General features: G+C 43.6%; 1 protein-coding gene across 1 annotated transcript in view; it reads left to right on the forward strand.

Annotated features, from left to right (window-relative positions):
- DOCK1 (dedicator of cytokinesis 1) overlaps positions 1 to 14,738 on the forward strand; it is a 279,035-nt gene extending 264,297 nt beyond the window's left edge. Inside the window, exons 52-53 of the mRNA XM_026851564.1 lie at positions 2,680 to 2,825; positions 13,966 to 14,738. Coding sequence (XP_026707365.1) covers positions 2,680 to 2,825; positions 13,966 to 14,061 — 242 coding nt within the window. The 3' untranslated portion in view covers positions 14,062 to 14,738. The remainder of the gene's footprint in view (positions 1 to 2,679; positions 2,826 to 13,965) is intronic.
- The last annotated feature ends 309 nt before the right edge of the window (positions 14,739 to 15,047 follow it).

The following is a 15,047-nucleotide window of genomic DNA, read 5'->3' on the forward strand; positions in this document are numbered from 1 at the left end:
AAAAAAGAGTCATCTAACTGATGTCTTGCCAGCTCAGAAATACTCTCAGTGGCACATGTCCAGTAAGGAATAAATATTCAGGCCGTACTAGCCTGATGAAACACCTTGAATAATGACAGCAAACCAGAAATGATGCGTAATTAATTGCATAGTGACTGAGTTAGTGAGGTATAGTTCAGCTGAACTGAGCAGGAGAAAATTAATAGATCTGTAGCAAATAGATTTTCTTGAAGCACGACTGAAAATTGCCGAAGTTTGTGTTCAATACCTGTTTCTGCAGTAGGGTAGATGACTCCTGGATTTCATTAAGCCGTGTGAGAGATTAGCTAGTGAGGGCAAATAATTATTTTCATTAGAGAATATTGTTTCTCTACTAAATAGTTGGCTGGACTGACTGCAAATATGTTGTCAGTGTTATGTTATGAACTGGATGGAAATACTCTGTCCACATTTACGGAGGTTCATTGGTGACTTGCAAGAGGATGAGGTTGTGGAGGTGCCATGTAGAGGCTGCAGGAACACAGTGAGGGGCTCCAGAGAATGATTGCTGTACCAGGAGCCGGGGAACCTAGGGAGAGGGATGGAAGCAGAGTAGGATGCAGTTGCACGGACAGCTGGCGACCATCCAGGTTGCTCAGCGTATTGCGGATGTTAGAGTTGCCTCCTCGCCTTGTTTCCTCTGAAGCTCTAGTGAAAACCTGGCTCACCTGCCTTTCCGTGGGCCTTCCAAACCTCAGCCTTAAAGAAACAAAGAGTTTGTGTCATTCCTAACAAAATTTGCCTTACTGACTTCTCGGTAGCACCTATTGGTCTGCGTGTAATGGCTTAGACGAAGTTAGTAGATGCTGTAATATCATGTGAGGTACAAAGATGAAGTGTTCAGAGCACTTAAATTTGCTTCATCTTTGGGTGGTCGTATGTTTTTATACTAATTTTCAGTTTCTGCCCAAGGAATGTCTACAGTGAGACCTAAAACCACGGCTTCTTTACAGTAAATACTGAAAGGTTTCCCTTTCTGAAGCAAGATTCAAGATTTTGCTAAAGTTCTAGCCAAAGCTACAACTCTGAAGAAAATGCCATTTTCCAAACATAGGCCAGTATTATCTTAAACTACTAATGGAAAAAAAACAAACACAGATACATATATAGATAAATATAGAGATAAGTAGATACACATGCAGTTGGGGATGAGACATGCAGGATGTTTGTCAAAGAGCTGTTCTGTGAGGTTCATGGTTCACAGATGAGCTTTAGATGTAGAGCGTGACTGCAAAATTCATACCAAAGGAACAGGGAACTTCATCTGCAGCATCAACATTAGTTACAAATGCATAATGTTGTTTTTCCAGTTACATGTTTAATGACCTGAGCTTAGCAGAAGTAGATTCTGATGGAGATATTTAAAGGGAAGTGTTACGCATGTTTGAGAAATGGAGGACTAGCCTATATGTACAGAGAAGAATTAAAAAGAGGAGCAACGGAAAAAAAGCAATGAGAAATTCAGGTCCTGGAGGACAAACAACACGTTCCAGTCTGATGTAGAAGTCCAAGGATGGAAAATATTCTTCATCCTGGCGTAGTTGAAAGTTCAACCGAAAGGATAAAGAGTAAAATTACAGTTTTCAGTGACAAATCAATACAGCCACCCTACAGTTCAGTTGTGTTAGTGAGAGGGCATTTTAGAGAACAGTAAAAGGACGGGTTTTTGTAAGATAGGAACCTTACAGTAAAAATATCTGCATAAACAAGTCCTACACTTGTTTCGCAAATAACCCCTGTAAAATAAAAGTAACCTTTTTTTTTCATTTCCTAAATGAAAACCCTTCCCTAATTTATCAAAAATAAATTAAGTTTCTTATCTCGTAGAGCTCACAGTGGGTTTTGCCTTGTGTTAAAATGACTGAATTACCCTGAAATACACCGTGGGTGGATTTCTACACAAAAACCTATGTATCACTCAGGCTTCAATAAACTTTATTGTCCCTCAGGCTATTTGCCTTTGCAGCACGTACCTGCTAGGATTTATCTGCTAAGAAAAGGGAACCTTCCACCCAGCAAACAGTAATAATAAATGTTTTGTACTTTCTCTTGCGTGATTTTATTTACTCAACAACTAATGACTGCTCATTTATTATAGTTACCTGGAGTTTGAAAGTTTTTGAGAGAGATCTAGTTAATTATAGGCTTTCATTTGTGCATTTTATTAAGCAGAAGCTTTTATTTTACAGGGGGGGAAGTAAATAAAGCTTAGCTCAATTATATTTTCTTAGTGCACTTACCAAAACTTCTATTGTGTATTAATGTACAAGGTGAAAATGCAGTTGCTTACAGCTGAGAAAATTATATTTGCTAAGCTGTGAATATTTTTGGCATGAAATCTGAAGTAAAAATTATTAAAAAGAGGGGATTGTTCAGGTATTTTGAGCGTATCCTAAGAGTTAGCCCAACGTGGCTCCACAGGGCATACTTCCCCTCAGTGCAGGGGTTGCTTCATTTGTTCTACTTTCCTCCTCGTTAGATGAGCTGCAGATAATTATAGAGGCAGTGAAGAGTGAAGATATCACATGTGCAGCATCACTGCAGTACCAATGCCGTGAAAACTGGCACGGTCTCTGTCTTTGGACTGGACTGGATTCAATCCAGTTATTGAAAGAGTTAACTCTGTGTGGGTTTTTACAGATCTGGAGCTGAATGGTATGTCCATCTCCGACATCCCTGACGTTCCTCCTCCTCTGCCTCTCAAAGGAAGCATGGCTGATTACGGGAACCTCATGGAAAGTCAAGACTTGATCAGCCCGACGACCTCCCCCCCTGCCCATCAAAGGGTGAGTCCCAGAGAGGAGGATCATTTTCTGCAATTTTCTTTGCTTTGGTACCTTGAACAACCCACAGCCTGCTTGCGGACGTGCCAGCAGATCCAGACGTTTCTGCAGTTTCAAACAAGTGTCTGAAGTGTGAGGGAACAGCATTGCTCATGGGCACCGACCTGAGGGCAGGTTGGATTCATTCTGGTGGAGAAGACTAAGCAAAATGTTGTTAGCTGTGTTGATAAGGGAGCTTTAACCGACAGGATATAGTCTCAGCAGCAAATTAGATTTAATAGCCTTTCAATCCTGTCTCAGGAAAGGAAATAAACCATGTACCTGACATCTTTCCTTTCTGGAGCTCTGTTCTGTTGACATTCAATTGCCACTCGTTTCCTAGAGGCAAACACACGTGCCCCCTTTGAGGGAAGGAGCTCAGAAATGCTCTTCATCATCAACAGGGTTTTCAGCTTTCTGAAGAAAATACACTTTTTCAACTTCATTTCCTGTATCCTGGAAGCTTTTAGAAATAATTTGGTCCTTTTCTTTAAAGCAGCACTTTTGAGAAGGGTTGTTAATTTTCTTTTTGAAGAAAAAAATATGTTTTAAAGAGGTGTGGTGGGTTGACTGTGGCTGGCGCTGGGTGCCCACCGCTCTGTCACTCCCCTCCTCAGCTGGACAGGGCAGAGAGAATGTAACGAAAGGCTCGTGGGTCGAGGCAGGGACAGGGACATCACAATCACTGTCATGGGCAAAACAGGCTCAACATGGGGAAAAATTTAATTTATTACCAATTAAATCAGAATAGGATAATGAGAAATAAAAACTAAATCTTGAAAACACCTTTCCCCCACCCCTCCCTTCTCCCCAGGCTCAGCTTCACTCCCACTTTCTCTCCCTCCTCCCCCCAGCAGCGCAGGGGATGGGCAATGGGGTTGTGGTCGGTTCACCACCCGTTGTCTCTGCTGCTCCTTCCTCCTCAGGGGAGGACTCCTCACACTCCTCCCCTGCTCCAGCGTGGGGTCCCTCCCACAGCAGACAGTCCTCCATGAGCATCTCCAACACGAGTCCTCCCCACGGGCTGCAGCTCTTCACAGACTGCCCCAGCGTGGGTCCCCCCGGGGTCACCAGTCCCGCCAGCAAACCTGCCCCAGCCCGGGCTCCTCTCTCCACGGGCCCACAGCTCCTGCCAGGAGCCTGCTCCAGCGGGGGCTCCCCACGGGGTCGCAGCCTCCTTCGGGCATCCCCCTGCTCCGGCGTGGGGTCCCCCAAGGGTGCAGGTGGGTTCTGCTCCCCCGTGGGCCCCCATGGGTGCAGGGCACAGCTGCCCCACCGTGGGCTGCACCACGGGCTGCCGGGGAATCTCTGCTCCTCTCCCTCCTTCCTCACCGACCTGGGTGGCGGCAGAGCTGCTGCTCTCACATACTCTCACTCCTCTCTCCAGCTGCAACTACAAAACATTTTTCTCCTTCTTAAATATGTTGTCCCAGAGGTGCTGCCACCTCACCAAGAGGCATTGGCTCCATCAGACATGGGGGAAGTTTCCAGCAGCTTCTCACAGAAGCCGCCTCTGTAGCCCCCCGCTACCAAAACCTTGCCACGCAAACCCAGTACAAGAGGTTTTCTTCTCTTTGACTTTGAAATGTGTAACTTTGGCCAAGCTGTTACTTTGTGGAAAAATTCTCAGTGGTAATGATCCTTTTCTGTTTGCAGAGATATCTTCCAATCTTCTAGAAGTTCGCCATTCAAATGAAATTCTGTTGAGTAATTTACTTTTCAGTAAATTTCGTGGTCAGAGAAAGAATTTCTAATCTCAGCAGAGAAACAGGCAGGAATTTAGTTTTAACTCTGGGAATAGTTTTGTTTAACACAGACTATCACAGTGCACAACAGTACACAAGTGCAGCTTTTTCCATGGTTGAAATTGTAAATTGTTGTAGGAATTTATTCTTTTTCAGGCTAAATGGGTTCAAAAGACAGCTATAGAAGTAACTTCAGGAATGTGAGTAGTGTTGTTCAAAACACCATGTTTTACTCATTATACACGTATATTGAAAAATTCTCTATTCCCATCCTCTCTTCCATAGTTCTTCCCCGTGGCTGGATGGTGTTAGTAAATATTTTCACTCCATTTTTTTGCAAACACTTTTCCTCTAATTTCCATCAAATTATACTAAGCTCTTACCCATTTCCCTGGCTTCCCTCTCAGGGGACAGCTCTCACTTGACCTGAATACAGACCTCTAAGTGGAAAATTACAGAATGTACAGGAGGGCTGCCAGGGCTTTTGTCTAAGGAATCCATCTACATGAGGAAACCTGAGAAATTCAAATCAGGTTTCAAATTTCTTGAAACTCTTGTTGTATTAGTTCCAGAGCAGTAAATTCATTTTGTGTGATACAAGTTTTAGGTCATGGTGTAGCTCAGGATTGGTAATGTGTGTTCAATTTTTATCTAAAAGGCATTAAAGAGTGAGATGATAAATCATCTGGTGAGAAATGCAGTCGCAGTAGATGGGCTCCTTTTCCCTTCCTTGCGAGGCTGTTGGAAGGGGTTTCCACTCGGTGGACAAATGCTAGATATTTACTGTACTACTTGCAGATGCCATCATGCCGTCATGGTTGGAGCCCAGGCCTGAAAACAACTCAGGTTCCAGCTTCAGTCTCGTTGCTCTTGAAGGTGTGACCTTGTGCAGCTCCTCTACCTGTCATGAGCTGGGTTTCCGCATCGTTAAATGAAAGTTCATAAAAATAGTAGCAATATGCTCTCTTGGTTTTTTGAAAAGCTTTATTCAGGTCTTAATATTTTTTTCTCTTTACTGTCTTCACTGCTCAACCTCCTTTCATTTTTTTTTTTAAATACATTTTGTAATTGTAAAAATGGGCACCATTGTCTAATGGCAGCGTTGAAGGGCCTCAGGATTTAAGCACAGCTTAAATGCAATCGAATAGGCTATATCTCCTTAGCTAACTGTCCAAAATTTTCTTCAGCATCTGCATTTTTATACTTTCCAAGATGAGGCAAAGTAGTTTCAAAGTCTGGAAAATGGATCTAAAGCAGATTTGTCACAGAGCCACGTGTATTTGTCTTTAAATTAATTTTAGGAGAGGCTTCTAGTCTTATAACAATCATTCTGTGCATTTATTTCATCAGGCTTGTAGGAAGGAAGCTGTTACAGAACATAAAGAAAATGAGTAGTGCTGGGCATGAAAGATCAGATGGGTAAATTCTTATTGCTGCTGTGATTAAATCCCACTCCGCAGTTTTTAATGCCTTGTGTTTCATGGGTCAAATAGCGACATACTTCATAACTTTGTAATTCTCTGCCTAGTAAACTGATCATCTTTTAAATTACACAGGCTTTATATCAGTGAAGAAAAATCAGTGAAAAAATATGATAGATAAGATTATCTTAGTAGCTTTTTAAACTGGAAATATCTCCTTGTATGAAAAATTATTACATTGTTCACTCTGGTTGCCTTGCAGTCAGTTATGAAAAAAAAAAAAAAAAAAAAAAAAAAAAGTGCTGTAGTGAACTGAAAAGCATGAAGTGATAAATGCATCAAATACTTCAAACTGCAGGCAATGGTGTCTTTTAGTGTCTGAGATGCTAATCGGGCTACCTTAAGTCTTTTACCCAAGTGATCATCTAATTATAATTTTCTGATTGTCCTCTTAGTCGTTGTTAACTGTGAGACCCTTATATATATTTTCTTGCACTGTGTGATTTGTTCTGCTAAAAATGTCCTTAATAATATATGGGAACATAAAAACAGAAGTCTACGACTCCTGCAAGGATTATTATTACATCAAGGGATTCCTTTAGGCACTTCTCATTCTTTATGGGTTCATCCATACCCTTGCATACAAATCAGCTGCCTGCTTAGTATTCACAGCGAGAAGAGAAACTCAAAGAAAATAGACAAAGGAGCACTTACATTTATAATATCAGCTATAACACTTACTAAGCATCAGATAATGGTTTGGATGAGAACATCTTGATCAATCCGGCCTAGATAGAGAACTTGGCAAGGAGGGACAGCGAAGGCTGAGGCGGGGCGTGACGCGAGGGCCGGAACGGTCTCGCGTGGCTGATGGTGACGGCGCTTGTTTTGACTCAGCACGAGGAGCATTTGGAACGGTTATTAGATATAATGGAAGTGTTTACACTGGAAGGAAAATTCCAGGGGGGTTTTTCCTGTGTTGGGATGTATATACCGCAGTGCTGATCGTTATCTCTTACATTAGCTGCAGTGAGCTTGAAAGGCTTCAGAAAATGTCCTGTCCTCATGTGGACAGAGCAAAGAGTGGGGGCTGGAAACCCAGCGGAAACTACGGATGCAGCAGGTGGTTAGGGGGAAATCCCCTTCCTTCCTGAAGTGCAGCTCCTGGCTTCATGCCCCCAGAGCAGGGGCTGGTGGGGAACCCTCTGAGCATCCTGGTACCACCTGCTCCGGCCCCCAGCGCTGGGTGGGTGGATGGTTGGGTGGGTGGGTGGCTACTTTGGTTAGAGGCTGGTTAGGTGGGTGGCTGCTTTGGTTAATGGCTGGTTAGGTAGGTGGCTGCTTTGGTGGGTGGCTGGTTGGGTGGCTTGCCAGCTTGCTTACCACAGCAGCGGGAGGACAGTTGTTAGGAATGTTATCCCATGGAAAAAGTGAAAGCAGGAAAAGTGCATTATTAACCCATTATATTAAATGAGAAAGTTGACTTTATGGACTGCATTTGCTCACAAATATAAATATACATCTCCTCTTCTATCTGATACTTCAAATTTTTGCAGAACAGGCTCTCTGACCAAAGGCTTTCCATCATGCATAGGAGTATATAATGTGTCTAAAAGAAAAAATTTAAAAATTCATTTTTTATTTACCATCTGATCATTATTTTTGCCTGCTGGAGATGGGAAGCATTGCAAGCTTCCTTCAGTCTCCTCAGCTGGGCTGGGCTTTGGTGGGTTAAGCTCTTGCTGAGCAAAATGTTTCAAAAAAGCTCACAGTCACTTTTTAATAAGTCTCAAAATCAATGGACTGCCACTGCTTATTACAGGATTTTGAGTGAAAAATGTGTTCTTCTGCTGTCTGCCTGGAGATATAAAGCCTGTGATGTGTCCCTGAGCAGCACCCTTGATTTTGTTTCGGAAAGGGCCGTGTCGCTGCCCTCGGCGCTACGCAGGATCAGGCTGTGGGTTTTGCTCTGGCCAATTGGTAATGCATTTGTTTATTGCTCTCGCAGGGCCCGGGCCTTCACTAAGAAATAGAGTTTCAGTCTGGAGTCTAAACCTAATTCTGAGGGTATTGCTCATAACTCTTGAGGTCTGTTTATATATGGACCAGATCAGAAAAACAGTGCTTTTGAAAATCGAGTTACCCAGCACGATCTGAAATACTAATAGCTTCCACATGCAGAAATGTGGTTCAACAGAGGGAGAATTGCGTTAGCCATGCTTTAACACAGCTGACGCGCGCTAGCAGCAAAGTTCTCCCTGCCTGAGGGGTGCAGACCTCTCCTAGGTCCAGCTCTTCCCCTCGTCTGCTGCCGTCACCTCCGCGGGAGCGCTCCACTGCTGCCCCAGCCAGGCTCCTTGCAAATGCCATAGGGAAAATCACAGAATCACGGACTGATTTGAGTTGGAAGGGACCTTAAAGCCCACCCAGTCCCACCCCTCTGCCATAGGCAGGGACGTTCCTCTAGCGCAGGGTGCCCAAAGCCCCGTCCAACCTGGCCTTGAACCCTGCCAGGGAGGGGGCAGCCACAGCTTCTCTGGGCAACCTGTGCCAGGGCCTCACCCCCCTCACAGGGAAGAATTTCTGCCTTACATCTCATCTAAATCTCCCCTCTTTCAGTTTAAAATAGTTACCCCTTGTTCTGTCTCTCCCCTCTTTCCCACAGCCCCTTTCAGCCCTGGGGGCCGCTCTAAGGTCTCCCCGCAGCCTTCTCTTCTCCAGCTGAACCCCCCAACTCTCCCAGCCTGTCCTCACAGGGGGGCTCCAGCCCCCCCAGCATCTCCGTGGCCTCCTCTGGCCCTGCTCGAGCAGGTCCGTGTCCTTCTGCTGTTGGTGCCCCAGAGCTGGACCCAGCCCTGCAGGGGGGTCTCACAGAGCGGAGCAGAGGGGGAGAATCCCCCCCTCGTCCTGTGCCCACCCTGCTCTGGGTGCAGCCCAGCACACAGGGGCCTTTCTGGGCTGCCAGCGCACGTTGCTGGCTCACAGTCAGTTTTCCATCCACTGATACCCCCAAGTCCTTCTCCTTGGGGCTGCTCTCCAGCCACTCCTCGCCCAGCCTGGATTTGTGCTGGGGATTGCCCCGACCCATGGGCAGGACCTTGCCCTTGGCCTTTTTGAACTCCATGAAAATCTGGGATACTGATTGAAGCAATTCAGTGTTGCCCATTTTGAGGGATCTTTCGCGTTGCCCAAGGAGGGGATGCTTAGCACATGGCGAGTGGGAGCACAGAAAGTGCACCTCTGCAGAAGGACTCATAAAATTACTCTCTTTTATCAAGGTACACTCCAGCAAGGGCAGCTAATGGCTGTGATACACAGTCAGATGAAACTCCAATGAAGTATGACAGCAGAGTTTAAACACTCATTTTACCTCGGTTACCTGTAGTATTTTCCACGTAACTTTGCTCCCTGGGTCAAAGAGATAATTAGCTTAAACTGTCTATAATTTGGTTCAAATTACAGAATCCCAGAATCATCTCGGTTGAAAAAGACCTTGAAGCTCCTCCAGTCCAACCATTAACCCAGCACTGACAGTTCCCAGCTCCCCCAGATCCCTCAGAGCTGGCTCAGCCCGACTCTTCAACCCCTCCAGGGATCCCGGGGACTCCCCCCTGCCCTGGGCAGCCCATTCCAACGCCCAACAGCCCCTTCTGCACAGAAATCCTTCCTCAGAGCCAGCCTGACCCTGCCCTGGGCAGCTTGAGGCCATTCCCTCGGAGCCTGGCACTTATTACTTGGTTAAAGAAACTCATCCCCAGCTCTCTGCAACCTCCTTGCAGGTAGATGACCGGAGTTAGGTTGGTACTCTCCACTGGCGTATTACTACGCTCTCAGAATGGGAGTATTATTCCACCAAGACCTCACATTATGGGTTATTTTTCGCTGCAGATTTTAAATAAGGAAGTTGCTGCTCGTCAGGCAACTCATCTCCATGCTAAAAGCAACGGTGTAAGCGAGAAGGAGCAGTTCAGAGCTCGGTATCTGAAAGCATTTACACAGTCCCATGTAGTTTGTAGCCTATTTACATCTCATTTCTACTGCTTCTGACCTAATTAGATGTGTTAATCCTTCAAACTAAAGTGCTTTTGATTGGATCTCCATAACGTGTCATGTTGATGACCATTTAATTTCAAAGAAAAATAGAGTTACACAGAAAGAAATCTCTTACAGTGTCGCAAGGACCATTTTGGGGAATCAAATTTTGGTTTATGTTTTTGGTTGGTGTTTTTTAGTGGTATTTTCTGATTGAAAAAGAAAAAAAAAAATCTTATATCTTGCTTCTTCACAGACTAGAGAAAAAAAAAAAAAAAGCAGCTGCGTTTTCATTTTTAATTGATTTTTGCTGCATCCTGAACATGTGTAGTGTAGGGTAGTTTATATCTGTAAGAGAATGAAGACAAATGTTTTTAAACCTCATTCTTTTCTGTATCAGGAAAAAACCAAACAAATGGGAGCAATTTCATGTTTGAAGCAAAAGGAACAGATTGCTTCTGTGTTGCAGATGTGCCTTTTACATAAGGTTTCTGCTTCCCCTGAGGTACCCATGAGTCAAGGATTCTGCCCATAATAGGTTTGAATGTGAACCAGCAGTCTCTATCAAAAGTAAAAAGCGTGCTTCAAGATTCGGTGAGTTCACAATTAACCACTGAGATACAAACATGAGCTCTGCAAAGCAGTTCTTAATTAAATGTAAAATCAAGGGAAACTTTATTCTGTGTTTCGAAGGGGAAGCGTAGCAAAAATGAACTCCGTAAGCCTAAGAATGATTTTCTGAGTATGATGTTAAAGGGAGAGCGAAAGTACGCTTGAATTTCTTCCTGTGCTGGAATAAAAAGGAGCACGTATCGGCCCTGGAGTGATGGCTCGATTTGGAGCTACACCAGTTCCATACTGGCACTTTTTTGTTGTGGTAATTTCTCAAGAATGTTGCCCCAACGAGAGTTACACATCCTACTTAATATATTCATTGGTAGCTTATTATATAAATGAACATGTACTAAATTTATCCAACTTTCTAATGGAAATTGTCAATTCAATTATAATAATTATCTACCTATCTCTGTTATTTCTTTCTGCCTAATTTGCTGGCGGAATCTCAGCTCTGGTAGGTTTTGTGCTTGTTATTCATAGCATATATAGAGTTAGCTTATTCTCATTGTATGTGTTCTTCAGACAGAGGTTTTCAGGGATAATTTGATTGTTCTCTGATCAATATGAAGGGCTCATTTGTTTGAGAAATGCCTTTGATCTAATTGAATTGAGAATTATTGCCAATATACTGTTATTTAAATTCAAAATGGATTTTCACAAATGATGCTATCAGCAAAGTTAGGTTTTTTCTAGTGATAAATACCAAGTTAAAAGTACTGAGTGGAAAGCGCTGAGGAAATTTTTATGCTTTATAAAGTGTTTCGGAGGGGCACCTGGTTTATTTAGTCATGAAATTAATGTCGTTTCCATGAGGAGATCTTGCACGTTGTGTGCTGATGGTTCTGCGGACCACCAGCATTTCCCAAGGTTTGCCCAGAGCCCCTGCCTGGGTACCTGACTGTAACGAAGCAGTTTCTCGAAGGTTCTGAAATCTGCAGATCACAACTGAGTGTGTGAGGCTAAGTCATGTTGACAGTCCAGCTCTTATTCAGGCGCCTTAGTAGGGATTCAGGAGGTAACTTAACACACCAGGTTACGAAAAGTATCTGGTCAAGTAGAGGAAGTAATGGTTCTGAGTGTAATACGTAGATCAGCAGTGGCATTTGATTTTAAAAAGAAAACACTTAAGTTTTGCATTTAATTAAAAAGAATATTGTTTTATCTGCATTTCATATTAGTCTGTTGACTTGATTTTCTGACTCAGATCACTGTGTCCCACTGTAAGCGATAAACAGTGCAGGATTCTGAGCCTGCTCTGGAAAATGAATACTGCTTACTCAGCAGGGTGTTCTTGAAGTCTGCATTTCGAGCAGCAGTGCCCTTTCGAGACTCAAACCTTTTAATAACCTGGTTGTTTCTTCAAAAGAGCTTGGATGAACTTTCACCGGATCGTGAACGTGAAAGTCTTCATTGCCCGCTACGTTCAGTCCTGATGGGTGAGCAGGAGGCTTCCCCTGGGAGAGGGGGCTTCCCAGGCAGGGCACCCCCGGGCTCCATTTCTCATTCAGTAGCAAATTAAAACCCAATCGATTTCCGAGTTGCTAACTCAGAAAGTGTTTTGTGAGCAAGGGGGAAGGTGAGAGCACGCGCATGGCTGCGTTGGCACCGTTCCTGGCCAGGCTGGGGAAACGGAGAGTGGCAAAATGGAGAGACAAGCTCAGGGCACGGCCAACCCAATGAGAGTTTGCAGTCCCCGTTCATTTGCCATGGCAGGGAGCCAGGAGGAAGGAGGGAAGTTGTAAAACAGATTGGAATGTGTTTCTTTCCAGGTGGGATATGGGAAAAATATTCCATCAAAAACCCTGCCTTCCTGGCTCTGCCAGCGTGCAGCCTTACCTTCCTGTTTAGTCTGAGATTCGTAAAACTATCCGGTAAAAGCTCTGGATTTATAACTTCACGCTGTCTTTAAACCTGCTTTGAAGAGGCCATTCAGTTACCTTAAAGATTCTTTCTTCCTTCTACTCTTACACTTCTCTGAAATCTCCTGGTCTCTGGGTTGCAGGAGCATTGGGAGACTCTCCACGCTTCTGCCTCGCAGCAGAGGAACGACCAGACTGTCCTGGCATCACCCTGGACCCCTCTACTTTTGGCATAACAGCTTTGGATAGCTTTTAATGGAGCGGGCTTGTTTCGTCCTCACTTCCACATGGTTTATCTGTTGCTTATATACCTGTTTCTTACCGTGATTGAGAAATTGTCTGTTATATTGTCCAAAACAATGAAAGCTGGAATACAAAGTTCGCAAGCGTGGTGTAACACTCGGTATTTCAGATGTTTGAACCGTTCTTGTAGCAGTGATTAAGGAAATTTGGCAGAGTTGGGTTTGAAGTGTGAGTACAGGGTGGGCAAGGTGGGATGGGTACGCTGAGACACAAGTGGCAATGACAAAGCATCGTTGTGCTTGGAGGAGAAGAAAAGGCTGAGCGAAGGAAGAATCTTAGGGAAAAGCAAAACCAAAGCAGCATTTTTGAGCTGTCACAGTCGAGTACAGCCTCAGCGCAGCGATGGGAAACTGGAATGGGTGCGGTAGGAAACCTGCCTGCGAAGTGTACGAGGGAATCGCAGTGTTCTCGAGCTCTTTCTGAAACAGATTTATCATGCGTGATTGAACATTATGAAAAAAAAAAAAAAAAAGTCTTAATTTCCGTAATGACTTTGTTAATTTGTCCAATTAGCCAGTGAATCTAAGTGAGGGTGCTCTTGTTCTGTTGTATCATGTATGGAGTGATTTAATGTATGTATATTTGAACAGTCTGGATTTCTGTTTTGAATATTTTAATTATAACTGAATGCATAATAGTAAATTGCAAGTTACTTATCTCTTCAAAGGATTTCCCTTTTTTTTTTAATTATTTGTGTTCTAAATGTGCAAGACACGAAAATAATAGAAAAGCAATGAAGCTGTTGCTTCAGCTTGGCTTTTAAGCTCAGTAGTGCACAGAGGCTGAGGGCAATCGATACGGACCAAGAAATCAATATCCTATCATGATGTAAAGTGGGGAATTATAAACTTCTTCAGCGCTCTCAAAAGATTTTTCCTGAAATACTGAGCTAATCAATCATGAACCCTTGAGAGATTTTTCTTTTTTTATTGTCAAAAATAAAATTATATTTTAAGCTAATGGCCAAGAGCATTTGGTATTCATAGTAGCAGATTCTGCAGCGAAGCTTTCAAGAGTCAGATGGCTACAGACTTACCTGCTGTCTCTGGCGGTTATATATGAAACAGCAAATGTTTTAAAAATCCATTCGTTGCTAACACAGTCTATCAAAATTGTTTTCTTCCAGCACCTGCCACCTCCGCTCCCCAGCAAGACTCCCCCGCCTCCACCTCCCAAGACAACTCGGAAGCAAACATCTGTTGACTCTGGGATTGTCCAGTGAAGAAGGAAGCGATTTTTTTTTTTCCAAAGATAAAGCTGTAACAATTCATTTCCCTAAGTATTTTATGGTATATAATGTTTACCTCATTCAGGCGTGCAGTATCTAACATTTAGTGCAATGACTCTTAACTCCATTTCTAGCCGCATGTTGGAAACAACACTACATCACCCCTCTTTCCTGGGGTTTTTCCCTCCCACGACTTGAAAGAAATCTGAATTTCTCCTTAAGACTGGGAGGCGTTCATCAACTGACAGTACCCTCTTCCTAAACCTTCTCCCTGCTTCTTCTTCGGAATAACTTCAGGCACACAGGTAGCTGTGGAGATTAAAATGAGAGTTGAATATTTTGTACCTGAAGCATCTAGGTAGCTGTGGAGTTTCAGATGAGCTGAGTATTTTGTACCTAATCTCAGCGTATGTAGAATTCAGTGAGGGTGTTCACACTGAATTCAGTGCACGTTGGAACGGGCTTCACAGTCAGGAGAAGCTGCCATAGGATTTCCTTAAACAATGGTTCTGCCCGGGGCTAAAAATCAGACACAACTTGTTTGTGAAATGTGCCTTCTCTTTAGTTGTTCTGTGTTACAAATAAACTGATGGCTAACGGGCTTTTGTACAACTAGTCGTCGGTGATCGGTCGTTTCCATTTTCCCTCAGTTGGCCGTTCTGGGCTTTGATCAGTGGCCACGAGCGTATAGGAAAAGCACCCGAGTAGGCAGATAGGAGAGTCCTGGTCCTTCTGAACCCAGCCGCTGAGGACAGGAATGGGAAGAGCTTGTTTGTTTGTTTGTTTGTTTTCTTCTTCAATGTGTAATATTTCATGTGGATTAGGATGAACTGAATGGAATCACTTTGTCCTTGTGCCATCATTCTGTACAGCGTTTGTATATATGATGGTTTTTAGAATGTTTTAATTTTTATGGTGCCTGCTTTTCGTGTAATAATGAATTAATGTACCTGCAAAGAATATGCCTTACATATTTTTAA

Source organism: Athene cunicularia (assembly GCF_003259725.1).
Source record: "Athene cunicularia isolate RWA chromosome 6 unlocalized genomic scaffold, athCun1 chr6_part1, whole genome shotgun sequence".
NCBI lineage: Eukaryota > Metazoa > Chordata > Aves > Strigiformes > Strigidae > Athene > Athene cunicularia.